General features: G+C 45.7%; 2 protein-coding genes across 6 annotated transcripts in view; one reads left to right on the top strand and one right to left on the bottom strand.

The window, feature by feature from the left end:
- Window positions 1-18456, bottom strand: part of LOC139061110 (uncharacterized) — a 374269-nt gene that overhangs the window by 307038 nt on the left and 48775 nt on the right. The window lies entirely within an intron of this gene.
- The window catches only part of LOC139061105 (uncharacterized), a 61881-nt gene that overhangs the window by 33992 nt on the left and 9433 nt on the right, over window positions 1-18456 (top strand). Inside the window, exons 3-4 of one of the 2 annotated variants that reach the window (XM_070540647.1) lie at window positions 2560-3798; window positions 8393-8638. In XM_070540647.1, coding sequence (XP_070396748.1) covers window positions 2560-3798; window positions 8393-8638 — 1485 coding nt within the window. The remainder of the gene's footprint in view (window positions 1-2559; window positions 3799-8392; window positions 8639-18456) is intronic. The other variant, XM_070540648.1, reaches the window with a different exon arrangement.

Below are 18456 nucleotides of genomic sequence, written 5' to 3'. Positions count from 1 at the left end.
ACTGCACCGCACGACGGCCCGTTCGAAGTGCTACAGCGCGGAGAAAAGACCTTTACTGTTTCCGTGAACGGCCGTGAAAACGTGATGTCAATCGACCGTGTGAACCCCGCGTAGTACATGGCAAACTTGTGCGTTCCTCTTGCACTCCCCACTCGTTCCCCACCCGATTCGCCCCCATCCGTACCCTGCCCCGTGAGTAAACACGTGTCCTGGACATCCGCGCGACAGCAGCGCCCTTTGTATCTACGGGGGAGGGGGGGGGAGGGCTGTAGTGGATCCGATTCAGCCGCTGCCGCCGTGAGCGGCTGCACAACGAGCGGATGTTTATGTTCGCGGCGCCGGCCTCCTCGGCGTCGTGGAAGGCACCTACAATTGACGGTTTGCAAAAATACTGTTGCGCATGCGCGAACACGGCTGTCACGAGCGCCCTCTACATGGTTAGGTACGAGAAGCAGACGAACAACCAACGCAGCTATAGCGCGCCTTGAGACGACGGTTTGTGGTGGTTTTGATCGCAGTATTTTCGTGAAAAGGGCGGCTCGTTTTGTTGCGTATTGTGCACAAAGTGTTTCACTAGCAAACGGAGCATGAGTTTATTTCGGTTTCCGTCCGAGAAGAGCTATCCGGCGAGGAAAGCAGCATGGATAAGCGACGGCCGGAGATGCTATCACAGCACACAACTTGCTCGCTCCTCGCAGAGCCGGTTCTCATCGTGCTATTATCTGCTATTGAATTGTCATATGCCAGAGCTGCGAAGTTATTTCGACCTGCAAGCTTCGAGACACCCTTAAACGCAGCCGCATTTTGCCGGAATAGGGAAAGTTCAAGATGGACGGGGACGGACAGCGCTTGCGAACGCGCCGTGGTGTCACTCAGTTGTCGCTGACATGTTATAATGCTAAATATCATAAAGTGACGCCGAAAGTGCGGCTCATATGACAATCAGCGCCTAGTAGTACGCCACTGAAGTGATCGAAACACACCATTCGAGGGCAGTTGGTGTGACCGACGGGCAGCGCGGAGTGACCACCGCGCGACGGAGTTCGGCTGGTTTGCTCTTTTCTGCCGACGGTGTACAGATAGGCAAATGTATTTCCTATTTAGCCTTTTAATATTGATTCATGAGGTGAAGAGCTAGCAAAAAACTATGCGTTCACTTCCTAGCAGAAGCTTCTTCGTAACCGGCGACACCCACGGCCAGCGAGCGAGGCCTACCGTCTTCATCGATGGCAATTAGTGCGTCGAGAGAACGGCGCGTCCTTTGAGACATTCCCGTATTTGCCGTGCGCGAAAAAAGGACCGTCGTAACAAGTCAAACAGCTCCGTGAAGCTTTGCTTTGTTCCAGATGGGCCATATTAGTAGGATAAACTCTCCTAAGCGGAACATCACACTCGGCGCGCTGACTTTGTCGGTAGCCGCCGAACGCTCGAGCCGGCAGGCCTAGCTCCCGGTTGTCGAAGCAGCAGCCGACGGCGCTTGTAATGAAAACGGAGCGGGCCATAAAGTGTTTATTTTCATGAGTATTTTAGCGTCTGGACGATTAGGTCGCGGTTAAATGAACGCAGAGTTGGGTCTCTCTATACTCTGTCGGCAGCAAAGAGCAAATAAGGCTAGCCGCCTTGCACGGTGGTCGCTGCGCGCGGCCAGTCTGCGAAACCAAGTGTGGACACTCGGCGACACATCGGCAGCGTGTTTCGACGACGCGCACTCTGCTCTTTGTTGAAGGATTGTATTTCGCTCCCGTTAGTCTTGTGCTGGCATCAGCAGCCCCAAATATACGATATCTTTAACGTAATTGTCATTCAGTGCCGAGCCTCGATGAGCCTGGAGAATAGTGGCAGTTATAGAAAGCAGATATTTCCACACGCGATCAGTTTGAGTGGTACGCTTGACATGTATGACATGTATGTACGCTGACATGTATGTACGCTTGACATGTACGCTGACAGGTCTATGACATGTACGAAAACTGGAAAGTAGTGACGGCGTCTTCAATTATTTTTGACGTCATGAACACACGCGGTTGCCACGGCAGAGGCCAGGCAGCAGCCGAGAAACGAAACTGGCTCTCTAACCGCATACTCTCGTACGCAGAGCACTGCAGCTTTGCCTGTTGTGCGCCAGGTGGCGCTCACTATTTTGCAAACCGTCCATTAAGGCTCAGTTTCACCACCGCTCGGCTGCTCGCCGGTTGCTCTCAAAGTTTGTTCTCTTCTCTCTGCGCGCGTCTGTCTATAGCGGACGCATTTCGCGCCCCTATATGCAGCATGAAATTTCACTGCTCACTTTACGATTCATGGTGAAGGCGACATGTGTAAGAAATGTGAAGTGGTGATACATTGTTCCAAATTCAATTGCTTTTTAGCTTAGAAAGTATGTGCTGCTGAATAAAAGGTATCGTGTCCCAAATTCACGCTTTCTACCTAACGAGCGCCGTTCGATTCGCTGATGTCAAGAGTGCTATGGAACTGAGAACCATGGCTACGGATTGTTAAGTTAGGTGCATGTGAAGCACACGTGAATAAATACAAAATCTTATCTCTCATTTCTGGTTGCAGAGAGGCAGAGAAAGCTCGTGGACTCTCGAGAAATTTCTGCTGGAACTAGGCCTTTCCTGGCCGCGCAAGACGTCGGCGTCAAGACCTCAGCTGCTCGGAACGCTCGTCAAGTCATCTTTGCACTTCGGTATGCCCATATTCTGGGCCTTTTTCGTGGGTCGCCATCCATCGCACCCGAACCGGAATATCATTTACACAACTTTCGATGACCGCACCATCGATTGGGTGGTGCAATTGGAATGGCTCATACGCTCAGGGAAGCATGGCGCCTACCTGCGACGCTGCGCAGAGATTGTGGGCGGCACGGGACAGTCTTATTCGAGTATGATCCACAGCGTAACAACCACGCACTTTGACATCGGCCTCCTGATAAAATTCTTGTGGAACCCGGTCGCCGTTCCCGCGTACCTTGACCTCAGCGATCCCGAGCTTCGGCGAGCCCTCAACGGCCACCTTGCAGATGACTCGCAGCTCTGGCCCGAAGACGAGATTGTCAACCTGCAACCCCGTCTATTCGCTGAGCTGAACGCAACCTACCTTAGCCACAACAATTTTACTGAGAACTTCGAGCTCTACCTCGGCGCTTACACTGTATGGTTGCTTTTGCCGTATGTCTCGAACTACCTTACAACACGCATGCTGGAGGACATCGGTCTTGCGTCCTTCGAGCGAAGCTTCCGGCATCACAAGTGCATGCAGGCGCTTGAGGTCACCTTACCGCTCGCCAAGTGGAAGGTTGAATACGGTGGCACCGGTGACAAGACCTACACGTGGAAAATGCTTCGCCTCACTACACTGTCCTTCAATCAATTGGGAACGGTGTATGGCGACGCTTTCAGGAACCTCTTTTCAACAATCGCGTCTCGCTTAGCAGTGAATGAGTGGAATATGACTCTGACGTGGGACACTTTGGACAGCGCCTATGCCTACGTGCCCTTTCACGCAAAAGCAGGGTTCTTCGACCTGTACATACGTATATGCATGGCAGGTATCCGCATATTTAAGAAGTCGCTGCAGCAGCCCAGGCTGACAGTCATTCACACGCCAGGGATCGCTACATCTAGGCTGTACCGGATTCTCGTGGCCAGAGAAGTGGTGATCGAGAACTTCCTGAGGACACCACCACTCTTCGATCTTAGGCACCCATTGCCTGTCCTTGCCGCCTTCGTCGCCACCCTCATCTGCAAGGAGGTCATCGTTCTGGGACGACTTATTCTTTACCACGACGAGCACTTTAAGGTGAGTGAGAGTGAGTGAGTGAGTGAGTGAGTGAGTGAGTGAGTGAGTGAGTGAGTGAGTGAGTGAGTGAGTGAGTGAGTGAGTGAGTGAGTGAGTGAGTGAGTGAGTGAGTGAGTGAGTGAGTGAGTGAGTGAGTGAGTGAGTGAGTGAGTGAGTGAGTGAGTGAGCCAGATCATATTATACTTGAGCGGAATAATGAGCATAGCGTCATTCCTCATCACCGAGTTACTTGCGCTAACGAGATGGAATGGCACCATCTGAGTTTAAACACGTTGGCGGGCTAGTTGGTTTGAATTCATGATAGAGTTTGTAAGCGCGACTGAACGTGGATGAGCGCTCTCTCTGTGTGTATGTTTCTTTCTACGTTCTCGTTCAGTCGCGCTTACACATTCTACCGTCTGACCTCTTGTGGCACTGATGTGCTGGAAGTGAATGTTACGTACAAAAGGCTGGCATCTCACGTCTTCTGTTTGACGTGCACATATATTGCAAACATATCGGCGAGGGCCTCATTCTGGCTTTGAGTAAGACCCTTCGTCTGCGTGTGGCAGACTGTTCTCCTCCGGTAACTTGACTGGCTCTACTGCAGAAACGCTCAAGTAAGTTGCGCTGTGAAAGTCATTACTCTCTCTATGATGAGGACTTCGGCAGTATCATGTCCTAGCAGGATAATATCTACCTCGGACTAACTGTCTTCGGGCACGGTATTTGTTTCGGGGGCAAGGTAAGGTAATCCTTGTGGGCAAGGTAATGAGTTGCCATGAAGATCCACTTATTCCTCCTCCGACTCCCAGAAAGGGTCCAAACATGTCCCCCAACTTCGCTGGAACAGTTCACAAGGTGGCTCGATTGTCTTATAATGTTTAAACGGCCTTGTAGGCAGTGTGTTGCAGCGTTAACAATCTAGCCATGTCGTGATGTAATGAGTGACGTCTCAGTTCAAGCGCCCCCAGGGATAATTCTCCTTAATTCTCGCAAGCCTACGCGAGAATCCGAGGAGCGTTGCCGTTGGATCACCATGAATAGCGTTAAGAACTTCTGGCCACTGAGCTGTAGGAAGAATGAGAAGGTCGCTGGAAAGCACTAGCGAGCAGTTCTTAACGAGGAGACAGTCTTGGGAAAAAACAAATGCAAGCTAACCCTCAATGCCCTAGTAACAAAGTTGTCTTTCTTTTATTGCAAATATATCGACAGTGCAGTGTATTTCATACATCTTAAATGGCATCACCGTGATGTTCCGTATAAAGTCAAAGTGCGATAAGATAGCGACCGTACGCTGTAGGTACTAGAGAAAACAAGCGAGCTTTGGTTGAGAAGGGTGTTTGGTTGGTGCGTGCCCACCGGTCGCGCGCGCAAAGTGAGAGGGGATGTGTGAGATGTGAGAAGGGGTGAGAGGTGAGATGCGCGCCCGCTAGGAGGGAGTTGAAAAGGGGCGACAGGGTATTGCGTGTTTCCGCTTCGATTCCGGCCGCGGCTGCGAATGGCATGGTTGAGCGTGGATGCGCGTGTCTTATCTTGTAGGTAAGCGCGGTGACTTTGAAAGCTAGCCGAAGCTGGATAGTTGATGGCTTCGTATGCGCTGTGTTCATACGCACATGGTTCGCGATGAAGGAGGAAGAAGCAGGAAGAAGGGGAATGCGCTCGCCGCTGCTGCCACTCCCTTTCACGCCAGCGTTCTGACAGCGTGTGCCCACGCTGGATTGAGTGAGATTTCTTCTGATTTGCAAGGGCGCGCGTGAAGCCATACTCGGTCATTCACGTAGTAAGCGAATGTTTATAAGCGCTTTTAAGGGTGATAAAACAACTAACCTTAATGCCGTTTAGCTTTTAACAACTTTTAACAACTTTTAACTGAATCAATGTTTCGCCTTTCGCGAGAAACAGCTACCTTTCTTGACACGACTAGTAATTTGCAATTTCACTGGTAGGAAAAAAAGTAGCCTAGATTTTTCTTCTAGTCGTGGTGGTCCCGTTAGCACAGCACACATTCTTACTCTTGTCGGCCCTCCAACTTGCGCAAGCGAGCTATATAACTATTTGAATTTCTCAAAGTAAGATACGTCAGAAAATTTGTAAAGTATGACTTGCACAAGAACTTCAGAAATGATAGCATCGGATTGTAATTTGAATATACGAGAAAAGATACTTCTGTTACGCGTACACTACAAGCCTTTCCGCTGCCGATTGACTTTGGGCCCTCCGCCTGACCGACGTCCGTTATTAAACTAATTTCTAAATGTAAAATATGCCAGAATATTCATAATGGACGACTTACACACAACCTACAGACACGATAGCATCGAATTGTAATTCGGACATTGGAAAAAAAAACGTTAATATACATTCATCGACGATTACAATACACCCTAACGCGAAATTTCAGCGCCACTCTATACGCGTTTTCATTTCGCGATATATTGATGCAAAGAAATTTATTGAGGCATGGTATAGAGTGTCGAAAATTTCATCTGCCGGTGAATCGAGTCGGCTTCTATACATGACTCGTTGAATGTTCCAGTGTAATTGCTGGTGCCACTTGGCTTCCAGAAAGTTGTACACGATTGGCGCCCCGCATAGAATCCGATAACAATACAATCGCAAGCCATGACAGTTAAAATAAATAATTTGTGGGGTTTTGCGTGCCAAATCCAGGATCTGATTAGGAGGCACGCCGTAGTGAGGGACTCCGGATATTTGGGCCACCTAAGTTTCTTTAACGTGTACCTCAATCTAAGTACACAGGTGTTTTCGCATTTTGTCTACATCGAAACACAGCCGCCCTAGCCGGGATTGGATCCGGCGACCTCGTGCTTACTCAAAAGCATAATCACTAAGCAACTACGGGGGTAACCATGAGAATCGAAGCAAGCGCGAATGAGACTAAACTAAGCTAACCAAACGAGTGGGAGCGAGAGTTAACGCGTGCAAACTATAGTACGAAATGAGCGGTCCTGCTGAGACCACATACGAGTACGCGTCGAATGGTTAGGCTGGTCCTCATGAAACCAGTTTCCCGCGCGCATGTCATTGAATGCATACAAACTGGGATATATAGCGCAAGAATGACACAGGGACAAGCAGGAACACGGGACGAGAGCTAACTTTCAACGATTGATTTATTGAAGCTGGTGAGCATATATATACTCCCTGGGACGCCACTACAACATACACACTGAAGAGACGGAGGAAAAGCAATCATGTCACTACTGTGCCCGAAAATTCAAGCTCTTTATTTGATAAAAGAATAGACGACGTGCTAACCCAATCGTGACCGGCTCTGGCTATCTGAGCTGCTTCAACGATATCCCTCGTAATCTTATTCTTGTGGCGATAGACAACAACAGCGGTTTTTAAGAGAGGGAAGCATGGTGCCTAGGATGTGTCCACTAGGGGGACTCTTACACAATACCTCCCGTGCTTTGCAGATGTGTGCAGAACCACGGCTTCCCGATCAAAGTGCAGTGGCGTAACAAGTCGCATGGCATTCGCTGGTCTTCGCAGAACGCACAGTTAACGTCAAGCTAAACCGATGTGGTTGGTCTCTGACAAATGACGACGGTATTTGTTTGGTCTCATCTGGGGTCACACAGAAGGGCGACGCCTGCAATGACAGCGTTCTTAGACTCTTTCCGCGCAACGTGTTATCGTACTACTACAATATCTAAAAGTAAAATGCGTCAGAAAATTCGTAAAGTACGACTTACAAAAAATCTACAGATATCATAGCATCAGATTGTAATTGCAATATATGAGAGGACATAATTTTGTTATGCCAATACTCAAATACAAATCCCTTTTTCAGCTGCCGTTTTTTGGGTGAGCAGGCCACGAATAATTCCGACAGACTATAGACTAATAGCTTCGCTGTAAAAGTAGTTTGTAATCCTTCAAACACAGAAACATATCGCATGGCGAACATTTGAGTCCAGAAGCGTCTCTGTGTGGCAAAGATCAAAGCGGCATCTCCGCTAAATACCAGCAGGAGGGGAACATAGGGATTTAATTTTTCCCGTAGCTAGACAGCCTCGCAGAACATTTTCAGAGATTTTATTTAGGCATTTTCAGGCATTCTGGCTTTGTTGCATGTTGCGGATTTTCTAGAGGGGCCCTTCATTTTTGTCGTACTAAGCACCTTATTAAAAGTAAAATTAATCAATGCAAAACTTTAACCCTTTGCTGTCGCCCAAAAAGTGGGAGTTTGCTTAACCTACAGGAATTATTATTACGTAGTGGAATAGATTCGCCAAGAAAGCCATCCAAAGGCGATTTTCCGGCATACTGACTGCTTTGTTGCTAAAGGATGGACATATTTGCTGCGCCGAATTATTGCCAGTTAACTTAAGTTCGTAAGTTGTCCGGAAATTGTAGAGTTATTGTGCTGCGCCTATTGTTGGAAATGGATGGATCATCGCCGGTGGAAATGGAGGGATCATCGCTGGATCTTTCGACCATGTCAACCGTCACAGAAAACGTCAGCGGACAGAGGGCGTCGCCAACAGACCATCAAGTACTAAAGCGGCAGCCTCATGCCATCACTACGGGGCCCGGTGTCGACGAGAGCACTACCATGCGCTTACGTGCCGTCTTTGTGCAGATCGCGGCAGCTGGGCTACTGATGTCGGCGCTATCACCGCCACCTGGTCACGCCTACCGATACCCGGTGGAAATGGAGGGATCATCGCTGGATCTTTCGACCATGTCAACCGTCACAGAAAACGTCAGCGGACAGAGGGCGTCGCCAACAGACCGTCAAGTACTAAAGCGGCAGCCTCATGCCATCACAACGGGGCCCGGTGTCGACGAGAGCACTACCATGCGCTTACGTGCCGTCTTTGTGCAGGTTGGTGTCGCATATTATGCTACTCCTAAACCTAAGAAGCGCCGTTTTCTGTCGACACCGTGGCCCTTGTTCCTTGCTATTCGCTTTATTGGAAGTGTGCCTTTCACGTGGTTTTGCATTACGAGCTTTGTGACGCATCTGCTTGTACTTTTGTCCGGAGACGTTGAGCTGAATCCTGGACCTCTGACAGAGGCTCAGGTTGCGAAGCTCATGAAAGCTGTTGATGTCATTCCTGTAATTCAAGAAAACCAGCAAAAACTTTTGAAGGAGGTCTCAGTTATCCAGTCAAATCAATGCGAATTCACGGAGAAACTAGATTGTTTGGCAACAAAGCTATCCAACGTAGAAGAAGAGATTGAGTCCTTCAGAGGCACACAGAAAGCTGTCACGAACCTTCAGTCGACTGTAGAATCTCTGACAAAACAAGTTCAAACTTTGTCAGGAAAAAACGACGACTTAGAAAACCGATCTAGGCGATGCAACCTTGTTTTCTATGGCATTACGGATACCGAAAGAGAAACCTGGGATGAGGCAGAAAAAAATGTTATCTGTTTGTGTAAGGATCTGCTTGGTGTGAGCATCAGTCACAGTGATATTGAACGCGCTCACAGGATAGGGCGATACAGCACGCAAAAGTCACGACCAACTTTAGTTGCTTTTTCGTCCTACAAAACTAAACAGAAGGTCTTGCTTCAAGGTCGGAAGCTTAAAGAAACAACTTACGCTATGAGTGAGGACTACTCCGCGCAGGTTCGCTTAGAAAGAAAGCATCTAATTTCATTCGCCAAAAAGCAAAGTCACCCCTTTAAGCTTCGGTATAACCGTTTCAATATTGGAAACAGCACCTACATATTTGATAACGAGGCAAAAGAGGTAGTACAGTGCAAATCATAGCAAACCCACGAAGTTCACCATTCTGCGCATGACAAACAAAGTTTGCAGCTTATAATTATTAACTGTCGCAGCATAAAAAATAAAGCTGACGAGTTCGCGCTCGTAATTTCACTGCATTGTCCGGACATTATCATTGGCACTGAATCTTGGCTGGATGACACAGTTTCAAGTGCTGAAGTGTTCCCAACAGGCTACACGGTTTATCGCTCGGACAGGAACAGACACGGAGGGGGCGTATTTATACTTGTTTCAGATAACTTGCAAAGCTGGCCGATCGATCTTTGCAACATAGACTGTGAGCTTGTCCTGTGTAAAGTTGCTTCACAAACTGGTAGGACAATTACAATAGCTTCGTTCTACAGGCCACCTGGAAATGATAGTAGAGCTATATCTAGCCTGTCCGAAGCACTGGCGTCAGTTTCTTGTGACGTTGTTCTACTGGGGGGTGACTTCAACCTACCAGACGTGTCCTGGGGTGGCGGTCTGCCGACCAATTTATCAAACTCATCGTTGCATTCTGCATTGCTTGACCTCACAAGTAGCTTCAACCTGACTCAGTGCGTCGAGTCCCCAACCAGAGTTACTGCTCTGTCATCCAACACCCTCGATCTCCTTTTCACAAATGAAACTGATCTGGTGTCTCCACCTGTCTGTGATCCCGGTATCAGCGACCACGCTGTCGTTTTAACCAGCGTTTCTTATCCACACCAAAATAGAGCTCGGCTTACTCCAAAACTTATATACTTTTATGATAAGGGAAACTACCAGGCAATGAACAGTGAATTAACTGATTTTATTCCAGCTTTTTCACAGGTTTGCTCAGAAAAAGATGTTAACATTGCTTGGAGCGTACTGAAAGATAAAATAGTTGCACTAATTTCGGAGCACATACCATCAAAATTACTAACTGCCAAACGTCGGAAAGATAAACCATGGATCACCTCCGAAATCCGTCAACTCCTTAGAAAAACACGCCGTCTTTTTCAGAACCTCAGAAAAAGCAAGATGCCAGTTACTTCTGAAAAGTTATTTTCTGTCCAGCAAGTTTGTAAATCTAAAATTAGTGAAGCGAAGCGTCATTTCTTCAGTACATTAGACGCAAAGATTCGAAACAATCACAATATTATATGGAAGCTTGCCAAAAAAACCAGGAAAGAGAAAATTGGTATACAATGTATCACGTCTGACAATGGCACGATAACAAATGATGAATTGAATGCCACTGCTTTCAACGATTATTTCCGGTCCGCCTTTTCCGCTAATTCACCGATGAGCAATATCCCTTTACCGTCCTGCGCCTCAGTTCTTCAGGAAATGCCCGATATCACGTTATCAATTCATGGTATTTTTCAAATCCTTACCAGCCTAGACACAAATAAAGCGACAGGTCCTGATGGCATACCCAATCGCGTGCTGAAAGAATGCGCTAGTTCTCTTAGCAACCTTCTTCATACAATATATATGACGTCATTATCCGAAGGAATCGTGCCGGACGAATGGAAGTTTGCTCATGTGGTTCCTGTTCATAAGAAAGGACCAAAAAATAATTTAGAACAATATCGCCCAATTTCCCTCCTATGCGGCGCTTCGAAAATTATGGAACACATCGTATACAGCAACCTAATAAGGCATTTGAATTCGCAAAACTTTTTTTACACAGAACAACATGGCTTTCGCGCCGGATTTTCTTGTGACACACAGTTAACGGAATTTTCTTTTGACATAACGACTGCATTAGATCAAGGTACTAGCATTGACTGTTTGTTTTTAGATTTCAAAAAAGCATTCGATCGGGTACGGCATGATTGTATAATTCACAAGCTTCAGCACTTAAAAATTCCCGCTGACCTAATGAACTGGTTAATTAACTACTTCGTAAACCGCAGACAGATAACAGTGGTAAATGGATGTTGCTCATCAGCTGTTCCGGTCACGTCAGGAGTACCGCAGGGGTCTGTTCTGGGGCCGTTATTATTTCTTATTTTTATTAACGATATAGCGAAGAACATCCAGTCGAACCTACGATTGTACGCAGATGACTGCGTTGTTTATCGAGCGGTAAACAATCCAAATGACAGCAAAATCCTTGAAGATGACCTTAATAAAATTTCTAACTGGTGTACCACTTGGTGCATGGCCCTAAATGAATCAAAATGCAACTACGTGTGCTTTTCTCGAAAAAAAAAACTGACGTTTCCCATTCTTACAGGCTAAATAATTCGACCATTTCGAACGTAACAGGGGCCAAGTACCTCGGCGTTCACTTCTCAAGCGATCTTACTTGGCATGATCACATTGCAGAGATTGCCGCGAAAGGGAATAACACACTAATGTTCTTGGCTCGAAATGTTCATCCCTGTCCTCTGGCAACCAAAAAGTTATTATACACGACATACGTAAGGCCTATTCTTGAATACGCGTGCACGATATGGGACCCTTATCAGGACAACCTTAAGTACATCTTAGAGCGCGTGCAAAACCGAGCGGCACGCTTTATCACTGGGAGCTATCGCAGATGTAGTAGCGTCACACAAATGAAAATACGCCTAGCGCTTACGACGTTAGCCGAACGCCGGCGCTGCTTGCGTCTCAAATTTTTTCATAAGATATTTTACAACAATACTGGCATTAATAAATCAAAATACATGCTTAACCCGCATTACACATCCCATCGCCGTGAACACCCATTAAAAGTAAGGCCAATGAAGTCAAGAACGAACTTGTTAAAGTATTCTTTTTTTCCAAAAACCATCAATGAATGGAATGCTCTGCCTCAGGATACCGTTTCTAAAACATCAAATTCAGCCTTTTTCGAAGAACTGCTTGACATGTGATCATTTCGCGTGTTTCGATGTTTTTTCTTTTTTTTTTCGCGTTTCCTTGCCTACTATATGTATTTCTGAGTGTAGATGTGTTCATAAGTTCATGTATGCCCATGTATGTGTGTATGTATGTACATATAGTCCATTTCTTCTTTTTTTCTTTTTTTTTCTCCTTTTTGTTTTGGCATAGTTATGCTGCCTGCACTGCATTATTCGTCACCGTGTTTTTTTTATGTAACCATAATTACAACTGTTTAACATGTGTATTACTTCCCCCCCACTGTAATGCTCTCCGAGCGAATGTGGGACTGTATAATAAATAAATAAATAAAAATTGCCCTTGTGATACGCCACAGCATAGTGTTTTATTCATGGCTACATAGAGGCAACGTTATTCGAATTACGAGAATCTCACAAACAGCGTTTGCATGGCAAAGTGCGTGTCAGCTGCACAAGGCATTCTTTGTTGTTGTTGTTGTTGATGACGTTGTTTTCAACAAAACACCATTTGAAATGCGCGATTGGCACTCTCTACACAATGTAAAACCAATAACCATTCATTTTTGCCCGCAATTATCAATGCTCTAGAAGGCAGCACGTCCGGTGCACAGCACAAACGCGTGCCTTAACCCTTCACTGGCAGCTTAACAATTTTTGCTGAGCGTTACCATGCCCCGCCTACAGAATGTCTATTAAGGAAAACACTTTCACAGGGCCAGTGTATGCTATTCAGACGCACGTCCGTGCACTCAAACTATAAGCGCTTGCCTAAACAAAGAAAACAATTTTTCAAAGTGAATAAAATGTGGCTAATTCCTGCGCTGAGAAGACAACGACGAGAACTGCAGGTTTTGTCGCCTGAACATCTGCTGGAGCTCACGGACGACACTTTTCTGAAGGCCTCTGTCGAGCAGGTAACTCAACAAAGCAAACGAAAAGACTAATATTTCTATTTGTCGTGTTCTTACAGATGCCCTCGTTAGAACAAGAATATTGTTCAGCTGCCAGTCGAAGGGTTAAAATCTGTGAGAGGTGATCGATTGCAAAAGCTGAATGTAACAAAAACAAGTTATACTGCTGTGGCTTATACCTTTACAACAATACGAAAGAAAAACCAAGAAAAAAAAACGTTACTCGAACATGTTTGTTTCGCAAACAAAGATAGCGTCGTAATCGGGCTACGCATGATGCAATCGGATGAAAATGTATCACGTTGATTGCCGCTCAGAGTGGCAGAGCTCAGCATTACGACTGTAGATCCGAACGGCAGTGGTCACGTTTGAGAGAGCTTACTCATCCTTAGTACATCTAAAATATGAAACTGATTCTCTGATTATCAGACTTTGTAGGGCCTACAAGTGTATGACTCTTTGTTTGAATTTCATGGCTTCTCGGGACGCTTCCATGTGTGCCAATTATGATCCAGAAATGGCATAAGGGAGACGGTGAGCAAGACCGAGGCATGCACAGTGGCGCCCACCGCCTTTGACTACAGTGGGCCTACTACGAATAAGGAGCGAGCACGATTGCAACATTAAGAACGTAGGAGCCCCATTAGCTGTAACATATGTAAGGGATGCAAACTTTCTATGCGTGACTAAATTTGTAAACGGCCGTGGTGGCTCAGTGGCTACGGTGTTGTGCTGCTAAGCATGAGGTGGCGCGGTCGCGGGATTTCAACGAGGGAAAAATCCCGAAACGGAACGCCCGTTTCCCACACATTCGGGGCAAGTTAAAGATACCCTGGTGGCCAAAATTTATCCGGAGTCCGCCACTACGGCGTGCTCCATAATGAAATCGTGGTTTTAGGCACGTAATACACTCAGAATTCGTTCATAAATTTGTAACCTGTGCAGTTCGCTACGTCATGTCCATCCTGGTGCCCATACAACCCTCTGCTGAACGGTCATTTCGCGTACCCATTGTCGATGTGATGCTGACACAGCCAGCACAGTTTTAATTATGTTTTTTCTTTACGGGGCAAGACCACGATTCGAATAATAGAGACGCCATAGTGGCGGACCTTGGAATGATTTAGACTGTCTCGGCTTCTCTAAAATGCGCACAAAGCACGGTACAGGGACGTTTTCGCACTTAGCCCCAACCGAAATACCACCGCCGCGGACGATATATGAGCTCGCGCCGTCCCGCTTAGCGGTGCCACGCCACCACAGTGGGTGGAAGTCTGCCTTGCCTTCCAAGTAATCGACTAGGCTCCTTCGTTGCGGCTCGGCTCGTTGTTCGGCGAAGTCGTGTGTTTATTGCCACCTGGAAAATGTTCAGCCGTGTGGTCGATGCGGTCACGAGACAAGTGGTCGGCATAAGAGTTTTTGCGTCCACATTTGCAAAACACACTGATGTTGCTTTCTCGAAGCGCCATGGTTGAAGCGCAGCCTGAAGGGATCCCGATTCTGCTGGCAGAGATAAAAAAGCGGGGTCGAGAAGCAAGCGCTAACTTTGGCTTCACGGGACCCCGTTTGACATAGTGGTGGTAGTAGCAGTAACGGATCATGTACTTTGATTACTGTAAGGAAATGCAGCGTAGCGATGCCTACTCCTTCAACATGATTGCACAACTTCCTAAAGCTTGTTATAGAAAACGTGGTGAAAATTTAATGACACACAAAATACATAATTACTCAGAGAGGCAGTACCATTGCTAGCAAGGCGTAAATTATTTATAGCCTCTATAACTTGGCGCCAAGCTTTTGGAACACAATCTCGGTCACTAAAAAATAAAAAGGGTGTGAGAGAGAGATAGCGAATATGTCGTGCTGATGCGTCACGCAGCCGTCATGTTTGCTATAAATTATGCTTTGTCTTGCAGGAAGCTATGTGTATTTTATCAATAATGTAACATGAGCGTACTAGCACAAACGATGCATTAGAATGATCTAACGTTCAATTCAAAATGATAAGTTTGTTTAATGATGTCGTAATATCTGATTAGTGACAGCCATTATTGAATTGACCTCCCGCAGGGTATAAGTCAGAATTTTTTTATTTTATAGAAATGTTACTGCTGAAAAATTCGTTTGATGCGTAGTCCATTTATCATGGGTGATGTCAACATTGACATGCTCAGTGGGGATGCATCTTGTATACAGTTGGAAACAATTCTTGACTCATTTGCTTGCTCAAATGTCATTACGTAACCTACTCGTCTAACTGACCACAGTGCCAGCTTACTTGACATCAGTATCACAAACACCCAGAAACAAAATAGCACTAGTGGTATATTATAACTCGACATTAGTGATCACCTCCCTATCTTTATATTTTTGCCACTCGCCAGCGACAGGCCCCACTCTCGTGAAACGTCGAACTATCGTAAGATAAATTCTTATCTGCTACGTCAATTTTATTACGCACTGGAAGATACAAACTGGTACCTGGTTTAGGCAGAAAGTGAACCTGACAAGTCATACCACCTTTTCTTTCACACGCTTAAGACTATCTATGATAGTTGCTTCCCGCTTGTTGAATGCTCCCCGAGGCAAAAAAGAATTCGTAAATCCTGGATTAGTCAATGCTTGTACAAAAAGATCAAAACCAAAAATAAGATGTATCACGCCTTTGGACCTACACGTGACGCTGCTCTGCTCAACGAATACAAAAAGTACCGAAAAAAATTAAATGCAGATTTGAAAAAAGCTAAGACTTGCTATTATCAATGTCTTTTCGCTAGGATATTTAATGATCCAAGAAAGCTTTGCAACGAACAATTCGAAACTGAAGCGTTCCTTAAACATTGCAGCTGTTGTTCATGGCAAAACGGATGTTTAAGCACTCACAGATATGAATGAATACTTCACTAACGTTGGTGATTTTCAGATTCCCAGCAAGAGGGACCTCAGTTCCGAAACTTGTTCTTATTCAGTGCAGAAACGCGTAAGCTTGATACACTCAATATCTTTGTTTCCGACAAGTCCTTAAGAGGTGGAAAATTTATTGGGCAAAATAAAGAATAGCGTCTCGCCAGGAATTGATGACCTGTGTGTTGTGCCAATTAAATATGTTGCGTCTGTTATATCGCTACCGCTAACGCATATAATTAATGGAATGCTGGAAACTGGAAACTTCTCCGATGTTAAGCTCGCCCGCATATGCCCAATACCCAAGTGTGGGGCGCTTACTGACACATGTAATTACAGGCCAATCTCGTGGCTGCCCGTGCTATCCAAAGTCTTTGCGAATGTTATTAAGACGCGCCTCGTGAATTTTATGACTAAGCACCACGTAATAAATGACTCACAGTACGGTTTTCAGAAAAATAAAACAACATAGCTAGCATTATTACGTGTTAAAAATAAACTAATGGATGACATTGAAAATAAGATTTATACCGTTGGTCTCTTTATTGATCTTATGAAAGCATTTGATTGTGTTAACCATGATATTTTATTACGTAAACTTCATGATTACGGCATTCGTGGCATTGCCTTAGATCTTTTAAAAATTATCTTTCCCACAGAAAACAATGTATAAAAATTGGTAACATTATTTCCCCAACTGCTACAGTAAAACAAGGAGTACCTCAGGGGTCGATTCTAGGGCCCTTGTTTTTTATACTTTACATAAACGATATATTTGATATACCTAACTCCCCAAAGTTAGTAATTTACGCAGATGACACCAATACATTTTATTCCCCAGGTCCCCTCAAGTTGTCTATGACAACTTTTTTGCCTGGAGGACCCCCACCATTTTGTTAGAATTAAACTGAACTGCAAACTGAACTGCAATATTTGATGTTGATATTCATAGGGCTTCGTATGAGTTTTTGAGGGGCGCATAAGAATGGTTTTTGTAGCAACAAACGTGAGGGCAAATGCACTACTTTAACGTACTATAATAGGTTGAAACCTCAGAACTACAAGGTCACACGTGTACTGTCCAAGTAAGACAGAATTTGCATAAATCCGCTTTCCAATTACATCCACTTGTCTACGAGTTTGAAACATTTTTTTCGTAAAGATAGGCCTTTTGTGCCCTGGTCTCCGGATGAAACCTCAACGTCTAGGCACATTTTATTGGAGATGTTGCTGCTCAAGGAAGGATTACGTTTTAGCTTGAAACAACGAGTTTCCATTTCCTAATTAGCGTAGCATATAAATTAGTCGACCATATTCTCTTTCAGGGGTAAAGAGCGGGTGCACGGTGTTCTTTGTGGGTGGACAGCGTTTTTAATTCTGGGGTTGTCACCGCGACTATAGCTCCTTGGAGGAGAGTGAAATATGTGGCACTACGAGGCGTTGCTCGAGCAAAGGGGATTTCTCGCTTACAAATTTGCCGCGCGAGTGGCCAGAGTTCAAGGCTGCCAGCTTGGCATCGCTCGTCACCAGCAACATCCCGCGTCAGCCGCAGGCCCAAATGTTCGCAAGGCGGGCAAAAGAGCTGCAGTTGCTGCATGATGATAGTGTGATTTCAAGCAGGTATAGAGCGCTAGCACAAGGGAGAAAAAGCAACGCGTTTTCCCAGCATTGCCCTCTCCTTTTCTTATTTCTTGTGCTCGCGTCTATACCTGCTGCAAGCAGCAAACTAGATCCTTCGACATTTCACTGTGATACTGTGATATTTTTCACTGTAATTTAAACAAAAATACACTGCATTTTCAGGTTCATAGAGTGCAACATTGTAATAACAATTGACCTAAACCGAAGCTATGCGATTGATTTGGATTGGGGCATAAGGAGGTTGATCGAGAGAAAAAAGCCTGTAGAATTACCTTTGATCAAAGTATCGTTTTTACCCTTCTATGGAAGCATCAGAGATGTCACTCTTTGTGCCTATCTTCACAAAGATTCGTTGAAGAGCGGGAAGGCTGGCTCTTGAAGTCTTCCTGAAAGTGTGGGTTTGAAAGCGTCTCGTTGAAATAAAATTATGTGTCCACACCAAACCAAGCTACGTACTACTCGCTGGCATCGCACAGGGCGTAGCATGTATGCGAACGTTGGGATGGCGTCTCCGAGGAGTCAAATTGATCGCACCGCCTTATTGTATTACGCACAATGCCAGTGACCCGGACTAACATTGCATTGCACCCAGAATGGCAGTGTGGCGCGCGATGTCCGATGCTCGCCTTATTACTGAGCACGTTGT

This window comes from Dermacentor albipictus, chromosome 6 (genome assembly GCF_038994185.2).
Source record: "Dermacentor albipictus isolate Rhodes 1998 colony chromosome 6, USDA_Dalb.pri_finalv2, whole genome shotgun sequence".
Taxonomy (NCBI): Eukaryota; Metazoa; Arthropoda; class Arachnida; order Ixodida; family Ixodidae; genus Dermacentor; species Dermacentor albipictus.
This window is presented reverse-complemented; position numbering and strand designations above follow the sequence as displayed.